The sequence below is a fragment of the Helianthus annuus genome, chromosome 3, assembly GCF_002127325.2.
Source record: "Helianthus annuus cultivar XRQ/B chromosome 3, HanXRQr2.0-SUNRISE, whole genome shotgun sequence".
NCBI classification, from domain to species: Eukaryota; Viridiplantae; Streptophyta; class Magnoliopsida; order Asterales; family Asteraceae; genus Helianthus; species Helianthus annuus.
The window spans coordinates 79,205,484-79,216,552 of NC_035435.2; the positions used below are offsets into that span (position 1 = coordinate 79,205,484).

Here is an 11,069-nt window from a genome sequence, read left to right on the forward strand (position 1 = left end):
TGGCATCCAGTTCAAACTTCTGAAAATCCAATTCAGTGTAATTTTCAGATGGTTTAGGAACGGATTTTTTGGCGTCCTCTGCGCTTGGCACCATAGGGACATGAGGACCGAAAACGACAGACCTCCAACATCCAGTGTTTTGTTGAGTGAGTGACGGGTGGTCCTTTGGACAACCCTTAAGCATGTTAAAAGATGAAATAATCCTCCATTTAGCCGTGTAATTATCTTGAATTAGATAACTACGATGCTTATGTTTCAGGTACGATTTAGGAGCTAAAAGATGGATCAAAAGCAGTTTTTGGAGGCTTTGGTGGAAAACGGGCCGAGAGGAGAACAAAAGAATAACAAAGAAGTTAAAGCAGCCGAGTACCGTAAATTACGGTTCTACCGTAATTTACGGTAGACCATTTTCCAGTTTATTCCCCACCGTAACACAGGCTGTTGTTGCCGTAACAAATTGATGTCCACCGTAAATTACGGTGGAGCCGTAATTTACGGTGGAGCCTGCGAGGAAAAAATGTAACTGCCATTATGTAATCGTTTTGGGAGTGTCTTTTGGTATTATCTCATGATTGGACGGTTCTTGGACACTTTGGGGGCGAATTTGGAGAACTTGTTGGGTTTGTGAACATTTTCAATCATTCGGTTTGTTATTTTGATTCGTATGAACACTAGTTTGATGTTGATGATGATTCACCGAGCCATGTCCGGCTAAACTCTTCGGTGATCATCCTAGGTGAATGTTTCTGAAACTTTTGTGTGTTTAATTTCTGCATTTCTAGAATGATATCTTGCGTTGCTTGAATGTCATGGTGTATGTTTGATTGTTTGTAGTTTGTTAATCAATATTGCAATTTCTAGTCTTAATCGTACGTTCTTGGTGCCATTGGCAACCGAGATATCACGGGAAGGGTTAGGGTTGGTTATTGGTTAATAGGTCATCGGGAAACAACCTCGCGTTATCTAATCCGAGTACTTTGTCCCCTTTTATCACTTCAATCACATATACACGAGTTATGTCTATGTTACTCTTTCTAGTGAAATTACACACAACTGTTTAAAGAAACTGAAACCTAGGGTGATCATTGTTCTCTCCTAATTGTTTACAACCAACTTTGATTTGAATTAGTTCTTAATTTAGTTTTCTAAAACAACAATCCACAATCTTGAATTTTAATTTTCTGCAATTTAGTTTAATATTAGTTTAAGTACGAAGCTATATAATCGACACATCTTCCACATACTCCCTGAGTTCGATACCCTACTACCACTAACTACAGTTGTTTGGGGATTAAGTTTGCGTGACCCACGACATCACGTCAAATTTTGGCGCCGTTGCCGGGGAGTAGTGCGCAACGTGTGTTAATTTAATAGTTTTGTTTGTTATTTTCGGGTTTACGCTGGTTGTGTTTAGTGTGCAGGTACTTCAGGTGTATGCATACTAGAGGCTCTCACAGGTCATCACCGCTATCGTTTGATCCGGAAATTGAAAGAACGCTACGACAAAACCGAGTTTTAGTGCGAGAAAACAAAATCATTGGTTCACCCACTTCACCCATTACACCGAGAAACATCATGGCTGATTCTCAGATTCCACCTACAACCAGTCAAACAACCTCATCCTTTATACCTACTTCCACCCAACCATCACCAAACACTACATTACCTAATACCACCGCTGAATTTACACCATCCAATGTCACCCAACCAATCACCACTCAAACTGAGCCTACTATCACCTACGATCCATCCACCACAATCCCACCATTATCTCACTTCTTTCCCCCAACTACGGGTCAATCATCATCCACCTTCACAATTGCACCCAATTCAACTATCGTGCATACTACTTCATCTTTTAGACCACAACAACAACAGTCGGGCTTTCAGTATTCGACCATCCCATTTGGGCAGACCTCAGGAATTCAAGGAGATGGTTATGATGAGGGATTTGAAGATTATGAGGGTTATGAAGATGATGGGTATGGTTATGGAGGTTATGGTGATCAAGGGGAGTTTGGGTATTTGCAAAGTCAATCTCAAGGAATGGCAAGCGTTGGTGGAATGCCACAACAACAAATTATACCACAACACATTCGGCCTAGACCACAAGGGCCACCAATCCAACAACCCATTCCATTGCAACAAGTTAGGCCACAACATGTACACCCACAATTTCAAAGGCCGAATCAATACCCACCGATGCCCCAACAACTAATTGCACCACAAGGGCCTATACCAAGACCAATGGGTCCTATTCGTCCAAGGGGTCGATTGGGCGTTCCAAGAAGGCATCTTAGGGAACAAGCAAGGGGAATAGAGGCACATTTCAGGCCAATCATTACTCAAAACCCTTCACCGGTGGTTATCCCTCACAACAACCAAGGGAGAACTTTTGAAGTAAGAACAAACTCGTTGCAAAGTTTACCGAAGTACAAAGGGTTAGCAACGGAGGAGCCATATTTCCATTTAGAGGCCTATGACTCAATTTGCAACACTTTTGGGAGTCAAGGTTTTTCGGCCGATGAAGTCAAGTTGGTCTTATTTCAGTTTTCTTTGGAGGATAAGGCAAAGAAGTGGTTCTACACTTTGCCTTCGGCATCAATATATACATGGGGGGAGATGCAACAAACCTTTTTGGATGAATTCTACACCGCCCAAAAGACCAATGATGCGCGGAAGGGATTGAGAAGCTTTCAACAACAACACGGTGAGATGTTTCATGAGGCGTTTGAGCGTTTTAACATGATGATTAAAAACTGCCCTCATCATGGAATTGAGTTATGGGAGTTGATGAACGCCTTTCATGAGGGGTTGAGTGCCGAAGACGCACGTGATTTGATGTCTATCACCGGAGGGACGTTTGGAACGAACTATGAGAATGAAGATTGGGAATTTTTGGAAAGCATGGCAACGACATCAAAGAGGAAAGCTCAAGCTTCAAGAAGAGCCCGACCGACCACTAACCGACCACAAGTGCACGCCATAGATGATGGTAATGTTCAAACCACTAACCAAATATATAATGTTTGTGCTTTGTGTAATGAAATAGGTCATGCGGCTGAAAACTGCCAAGGGATGTTGGAAAGGCAATACGAGGAAGTCCATGCGGTTCAAGGTCAAGGTCAAGGAGGAGGTGGTAGGAACTACAACAACATGAATTCTAATACCTACCACCCCGGATTGAGGAATCACCCGAACTTTAGATATGGGAACCCGTCAAATCAAGCGAACCCAAATTTTCAAGGTAGCCAAGGTAATTTTGGTTGACGGCCATCTTACAATAACCAAGGTGGGTATCGAGGCGGAAATAACCAAGGGTATCAAAAACAATACCAAACGGGTCAAGAACAAGGGGGGTTTTCGGGTGGAAACGAGGTGATGGAGATGCTAAAGAGCATGCAAATGGAGATGCAAAAACGGAACCAATTAGACGAAGTGCGAATGCAAAAAGACGAGGTTCGTGATAAAAGCATCCAATCACTAACAACCCAAATGGGTCAATTAGCAACCGATGTGGCGGAATTAAAGAAAGGTAAGGGTCAACTTCCAAGCGACACTAAGGTAAACCCTTCACATGGTTCGTCACGAGGTAACGTTAATATTAACCATGTTAGTGTTCTAAGAAGTGGGAAAGAGTTTAAGGCCAATTTGTCACCCGAATTGGTCGAGGGGGTGGTTGAGGACATCACGGGAATGGAAAGTGATGATGAACTTTCACCGGTTAAATCAAAAGAACCAATTATTAAAAAACCGGGTTTGGGTGAAAGTGAAAAGAATGAAAAAGTTGAGGGTGAACCGAGTCAAGTTCCATTTCCATCGGCCCTACTTGACCCGGGAAAGAAAAATTTTATTGTGTCAAGAGGTCCTCAAAAGGAGGAGATGTGGGATATGTTCAAACAAGTTAAAATAAATCTCCCACTCCTTGATGCAATAAAACAAGTCCCCACTTATGCAAAATTCTTAAAAGAATTATGTACACAAAAAAGGCAAAACAAGAAAAAAGTGCCTAAGCGGGTGGATTTAACCGGGCAAGTGAGTGCGGTGTTGAATGGGGAGCTTCCTCCTAAGCTCCAAGATCCGGGCACGCCATTGATTAATGTGCAAGTGGGTAATTTTCAAATGGCTAAGGCGTTGCTAGATCTCGGAGCCGGAGTTAGCATTTTACCGGGGGGCTTATACGACCAATATGACTTTGGTCCATTAGCAAGGGTGGAGACGACGGTTGTTTTGGCCGATTTGTCTCATAAGTTGCCTCGGGGTATGGTTCAAAATGTTATTGTAAAAATTGATGAGTTTTATTACCCGGTGGACTTCTTAGTGTTGGATTACTCATCGGCGGACCCTAAACAACAACAAAACATAATTTTGGGTCGGCCATTTTTAAGCACCGCACATGCTATTATCGATTGTAGATTTGGTACAGTTGATATGGCATTTGGAAACAGAAAAATGCGTTTGAATGTTTTTACTAACAATTCTAATGCTAACGGTGTTGATGAGTGTTTCATGGCAGATATAGTAGATGGATGCAACCCGCATGAGTATGAGGAGGATGGTTTGGATATTTGCCTGTGTGACTTTTCTGAACAGGTACATGCTTATGCACTACGGGTTGAAGAGGAAGCACAAGATGCTATGGCAATGAAAGAAGGTAGACCACCGTGGACCCACCAATTCGAGGGTCTACCGGTGGAAATCGATTCGGGTACAAAACCATCATTGGAGGAACCACCAAAGTTGGAGCTCAAGGACTTGCCTAGCCATTTGAAGTACGTATTTTTAGGGGATAATGACACTTTACCGGTCATTATTGCCTCTAATTTGGAATTGGCACAAGAGCAAGCGTTGATGGAGGTGTTAAAAGCGAACAAGGGTGCTATTGGATGGACGATTGCCGACCTCAAAGGAATTAGTCCATCCATCGTCATGCATAAAATTATCACAACCGAAGATGCCAAACCGACACGAGAAGCTCAAAGGCGGTTGAACCCGAACCTAAGGGAGGTAGTAAAAAAGGAGGTAATTAAATGGTTGGATGCGGGAATCATCTATCCGATTTCGGATAGTGCTTGGGTGAGTCCCACCCAAGTTGTGCCTAAGAAGGCCGGCATTCAAGTAGTCAAGGATGAAAGTGGTGAACAAATTGCCACCCGACCGTTTACCGGATGGCGGGTGTGTATTGACTACCGGAAATTGAATGCCGCCACTTCTAAGGACCATTTCCCGCTACCTTTTATTGACCAAATTATTGAAAAATTGTCGGGTCAAAAATATTATTGTTTCTTAGATGGGTATTCGGGTTATAATCAAATTGCCATACACCTGGATGACCAACACAAGACCACCTTCACATGTCCATATGGCACCTTTGCCTTTAGGCGAATGCCATTTGGTTTGTGTAATGCTCCGGCAACTTTTCAACGATGTATGATGAGTATTTTCTCGGACATGGTTGGAGAGTCGCTCGAAGTATTCATGGATGACTTCTCCATTTTTGGCACTACTTTTGATGCTTGTCTCAACGAATTGCAAAAGGTTTTAAAAAGGTGCGTTGAGAAAAATTTAGTGCTAAGTTGGGAGAAAAGTCATTTCATGGTGCAAGAGGGCATTGTGTTGGGACATGTGATTTCGGAAAGAGGGATGGAGGTGGATAAGGCAAAGATACGGGTAATATCATCTTTGCCACCTCCTAAAAATGTTAAGGGTGTAAGGTCATTCTTGGGACACGCGGGTTTTTATCGACGCTTCATCAAGGGTTTTAGTGTTATCACCAAACCCTTATGCAATTTGTTATTAAAAGATGTCCCGTTTGATTTTACTAACGAGTGTATGCAAGCTTTCACTGTTTTGAAGGAACACTTGGTCAAGGCGCCTATCTTGCAACCACCCGATTGGTCAAAGCCGTTCGAGATAATGTGTGATGCAAGCGATACCACTATTGGTGCAGTTTTGGGTCAACGGGTTGACAAGAAGCCGGTGGTTATTTACTATGCAAGCAAAACTTTATCCGAAGCGCAACTTAATTACACCACAACCGAGAAGGAATTACTAGCGGTGGTGTATGCTTTGGATAAATTTCGCTCGTATATTTGGGGAAGCAAGGTAGTGGTTTATTCGGATCATAGTGCGGTTCGGTATTTAATGGAGAAAAAGGATGCGAAGCCGCGTTTGATTCGGTGGGTCTTGTTATTACAAGAGTTCGATTTAGAGATCCGAGACAAGAAGGGAAGTGAGAATGTAGTAGCGGATCATTTGTCTCGGATACCGGTGGAAGGGACCGATGATGCAAGCGAGATTAATGAAAGTTTCCCCGATGAACAGTTGTTAGCCGTGTCCACTTTCGTTGCACCGTGGTACGCTCATTATGTCAACTATTTAGCCACGGGTGCCATTCCAACTCATTGGACCAAAAAGCGTCGACAACAATTCATGGTCCAAGTGAGGCAATACATTTGGGATGAGCCGGATCTTTTCAAGATCGGACCGGATCAAGTCATACGGAGGTGTGTGCCCGAGACGGAAGTGTTAGAAATCTTAACTCATGCTCATTCGTCCGCTTGCGGGGGTCATTTTAGTGGGCATAAAACCGGCTATCGGGTACTTTCTTGTGGGTTTTATTGGCCCACTATCTTCAAGGATGTAATTGAGTTCGCCCGGAATTGTGTAAATTGCCAAAAGATGGGTAGCATATCGAAGAGGGATGAGATGCCACTACAACCAATCTTGGTTGTAGAGATATTTGATGTATGGGGAATAGATTTTATGGGTCCGTTTCCGAATTCGAATGGCTTCCTTTATATTCTTGTGGCGGTGGATTATGTCTCGAAGTGGATTGAGGCTATTGCAACACGAACAAACGACCATTCGGTTGTTTGTAAATTTGTTCAATCCAACATCTTCTCTCGCTTTGGAATTCCGCGGGTCATTATAAGCGATGGTGGTTCACATTTCAAGAACTTCAATTTCGGAAAATTATTGAAGAGGTATAGCGTGAACCACCGAGTCGCCACACCTTACCATCCGCAAACGAGTGGACAAGTCGAAGTGTCCAACCGGCAAATCAAGGAGATCCTCATGAAAACGGTAAGAACGGATAGAAAGGATTGGTCGAGCAAGTTGGATGATGCTTTGTGGGCGTACCGTACGGCCTACAAGACTCCGATTGGCACAACACCTTACCAGATGGTGTATGGTAAGGGTTGTCACTTGCCAATGGAGTTGGCACATCGGGCGCATTGGGCGATCAAGACGGTCAACGCGGATTACGATGAGGCGGGTAGGTTGAGAAAGTTACAATTAAGCGAGATAGAAGAGATTTGAGATGAGGCGTACGAATGTGCATCGACTTATAAGGATAAGCTAAAGAAAGTGCATGATGCGAAGTTGCGCAAGAAAACGTTTGAAGTGGGGCAGAAAGTTTGGTTGTACAACTCTCGATTGAAAATGTTCGCGGGCAAACTTAAAAGCAAATGGATGGGTCCGTATGTTATTCGAAGAGTTGGGCGATTTGGTGACGTGGACATCCAAGATGAGCAAACGTTAAAACAACAAACGGTGAACGGTCACCGCTTGAAGCCGTACTTGGAAGGAAACGACATCAACAATTTGGAGCTTGACAAAGCGGGCTACATCTTACGCCCGGTCGACGAGGAACAACCATGAGAGGCCCAGGTTTGGTGGTAGTGTACATAGTAGTTTCGGTTTGTTTTGTTTGTATATTTGCACAATTGCCTTAGTTCCTCGAAGTCCGTGTTCGAAACAAGTGTGGGGATGTTCGGGTCACGAATTACTCTTACATTGTGTTGAGGACAACACGGGATTTTTGAGGGGGTAGGGTAATTTTTACAAGTTTTTGAAAAAATTAAAAAAAAACATAAAAAATCGAAAAACTAAAAAAAAAGAAGAAAAAAATCTGAAGTTTGTCATATAAACTTCGTTTTTGTCAAAATGTGGATGCCCAGCGAGCACCGTAAATTACGGTACAGCCGTAATTTACGGTGGAGGTTAAAAAGTTGTGTGCATTACGGTGAAAACCTCCTGAGTTACGGCAAGGAATTGACATTCAGTGATTACCGTAATTTACGGTAATACCGTAATTTACGGTGGTCATTGAAAATTGTTGGGTTTTACGGTAGATCTCTACTGTATTACGATGCAAGAATGGACATTCAGGTCTCACCGTAATTTACGGTGAGACCGTAAATTACGGTACGCAGCTTTCTTGTTTCCGTCGTTTGGGGTCCGCACACATGTAAAAAAAAAATAATAAAATCTAATACAAACAAAGTCTGGCCACGGGAATAAACCCTATCCACCCATTCATCTTTCACTTTCCATCACCATCTTCCTTTTCTCTAAGAACCCACAACCTCTATTGTTCTCCCACCTTCCATCTCTCATAAAACATTCAATTCCTGTCCAAATCAAGTGGGATCTTGGTCTAAATTGACTAATTTTTCACAAGCTTTGTGATTGTGAGGAGAGATTTCAGAGAAAACGCAATTTTGGGGTCGAAGTTTGAAACCCTAGTTTGAGATAATTTGGGGGTTTTGGGATTTTTGGTTTCACAAGCACTCTTCCATCTTGAAACAAGGTATGAACGCTTATTTTGTTATATTTTGGTGCTACATTATGAAGAACAAGGTGATTTAGGTTATGTGTTCTTGCCCACTTGCTTGTTGTTAAGATATGATTATGAAAGTGATTATTGAACATGGTTGATGGTTGTAGATGTAGGATTTGTGGTTAAAGTAGTGAACTTTTGGGATGCTCTACATTGTAGAGACACCATGCCCAATTTTTTTGAAAAATTATTGATATATTTTTGGTTCACTAACATCTACAACCATGATAACAAGCAAGTGTGGGGAGGATTTTGAAAATAGGGTTTAATTTGGTGTTTGTTTTTGTTGTTTGCCTCATGTGTGTAGGAAATGGCAAGGACCAAGGAAAAAGCGGGTTCAAGTTCATCTTCATCAAAGGGCAAGGGCAAGCAAAAGGAGCAACCATCAAAGAAGAGGCAATATATGGGTAGGGTTAGTGAAAGCGAAAGTGAAGGCGAAGAAGAACAGATGGAGTTAGACCCGAGTGATAAGCCGGTGTGGAATTCGGGGTCGTTGGATGATCAAACAGAAATTTGGCAGCCAACACTTTACAACGATTGTATGAACAAATTGAAAAACAAGGCTGCCGCATTTATTTGTGAAAAAGAGGTTGATGAACCCCAGTTTGGCCAGTTCGGGGTGTTTGCTAAGTTTCGTGCTTTGGGCTGGGAAGGAGCGCTCAAGTGTTTTGACAAAGATAAGAGCAATCTATTTATGACTGAGATTCAGGAGTGGATGGCAACACTTAAATGTCACAACTTCAACAAGCCATCACAAATGAAGTTGATCGGGATGGTACATGGGGTGCCAGTTGAGATGTCATTCGACACGTTGAAGAAGCTGGGAAAGTATGACAGTCTCCCGGCTAAGGAGTACATGATTCCCACGCTTGATGATTTATTGCTCAAACCAGAGAAGCACGTGAGATGGAACGACATGCTAGCGGATTTGTTTTTGCCCGGTAGGTACAGTGGTGTGTTATACCGGAAGAATTTGAAGATAGAAGCAAAACTGTTGCATACAATCTGCCTGCTTAATGTCATTCCAAGAAGAGGCGATAAAGAACAGGTGAGGTTTCCAGAGATACCTGTTCTGTATTCATTGATGCATGGGTCCCCACGCTTTCCAATACGCTACCTGATTATGCACCATTTGTGGATATGCCGGAACAAATACGGAAGAGACATCGTCCCGTACTGTCGCATCATAACGGGTTTGATGAAACAGCAGAAGGCACTCACATCCGAAGACCGAGGTTTGACGAAAAGGCACCAGCCTTTTACTTTGGATAGGTTGGGAAACGTTTGGACATATACTCAGTCTGAACGTTATCACAAGTTGAAATCAGAGGGTCAACGGTGGAGGGCATTGAAATTGGGTGCAAGGGAGTTGTTACCGGGAGAGCCGGATGAACCGGAAAGCGATGAAGAGTTGGTTCCTAGTGGGGACGAGGACTATGCAGAGGAGCCGCAGGGGGGTGCAAATGTTGGTTTTGGGGTTTTTGGTGGTGGTCATGGTGGTACGTTCTACGACTACGCGCAGCAACCGTATGTGCCGGGGTGGGCTTATAGTGGTTCAATGCAAGAGGTGATCGAGAGCCAACGCCCTCCGACGTCCATTTTTGATACTTGGTCGGGGCCGGAGAGGACGTTGTATGACCAAAACACAAGGAATAGTGCAAGCATAGAGCGGTCGTTAAAACATAGCTTCGATCGCAATGAGTCATGGAACCGTACCCACGCATACTCTCGAGAGGTAGATGCTAATAACAGATATCATGATGATCAAATGAGGCGGATGCATGCGGATTGGCATGCCGGAAGGCCGGTTGTTGAAGATCCACAACATGTGGACTATGCTTCATTGCCGCCTTATGATGGTAGCATTTCTTATCCGACTCCACCACTCCACCATTCTCAGTGGCTTGATCCAAGGCGGCAAGAGGGACCACAACAACAAGAGGGAAGCAGTAGCGGCGCATTCGGGTTTGGAGAGTGGAATGATATGATGTCATCCATCTTTGGGCCCCTAGGACCGCGCTATTATTGATCAGGTGGTATTCTCTCTTTTGTATAGTTTGTATATATTTGTTGGTTTATGTTGATTATGGTTGGGAGGATGGGTGGTGATTGATCATGTGATTGATTGTTGGGTTGGTGTTGGTTGGTGGTGTCGTGTTTAAAATGAAAAACATAAAAAAAAATATAAAATGAAAAAAATACAAAAATAAATTTGGGGTTTGAGATGAAAAGCTTTTTGTGGATGTTGATTGAGGTAGTGATCAAAGCCTCCCAAAGCCATACATTGGGGGCAATGTATCCCAAGTGTGGGGATGGGGGGAATTTTTTTGAAGATTTTTGAAAAAAAATTTTAAGCCGAGCAAAACAATGTGAAATCTTGACGCCCTAATTTATCCCAAGTTAATGCACCGGCAACCCTTATTACCCTTTTCATTCTTGGTGA

At 43.0% G+C, this 11,069-nt stretch overlaps 1 protein-coding gene and 1 non-coding gene across 2 annotated transcripts; one reads left to right on the plus strand and one right to left on the minus strand.

The window, feature by feature from the left end:
* The first annotated feature begins 280 nt into the window (after nucleotides 1-280).
* On the plus strand, nucleotides 281-10,655 carry LOC118490426. The gene is made up of 7 exons (XM_035988064.1): nucleotides 281-389; nucleotides 3,053-3,111; nucleotides 4,594-5,553; nucleotides 5,650-6,525; nucleotides 6,652-7,086; nucleotides 8,934-10,417; nucleotides 10,490-10,655. Exons 1-7 carry the CDS (start codon nucleotides 281-283, stop codon nucleotides 10,653-10,655), a joined length of 4,089 nt encoding a protein of 1,362 aa, XP_035843957.1.
* On the minus strand, nucleotides 2,672-2,777 carry LOC118490984. Its single transcript, XR_004890209.1, has one exon. It is a non-coding gene; the product is annotated as a small nucleolar RNA R71 (small nucleolar RNA).
* Nucleotides 10,656-11,069: the final 414 nt, after the last annotated feature.

What these genes read in the sequence shown, in the direction of transcription:
- LOC118490426 (XM_035988064.1), top strand. Translation starts at nt 281, where the DNA reads ATGGATCAAAAGCAGTTTTTGGAGGCTTTGGTGGAAAACGGGCCGAGA. An exon ending in AAAAGGTTTTAAAAAGGTGC is followed by an intron (nt 5,554 to 5,649) that starts GTTGAGAAAAAT and finishes AGAGGGATGGAG; the next exon opens with GTGGATAAGGCAAAGATACG. An exon ending in GGTGTGTGCCCGAGACGGAA is followed by an intron (nt 6,526 to 6,651) that starts GTGTTAGAAATC and finishes GATGTAATTGAG; the next exon opens with TTCGCCCGGAATTGTGTAAA.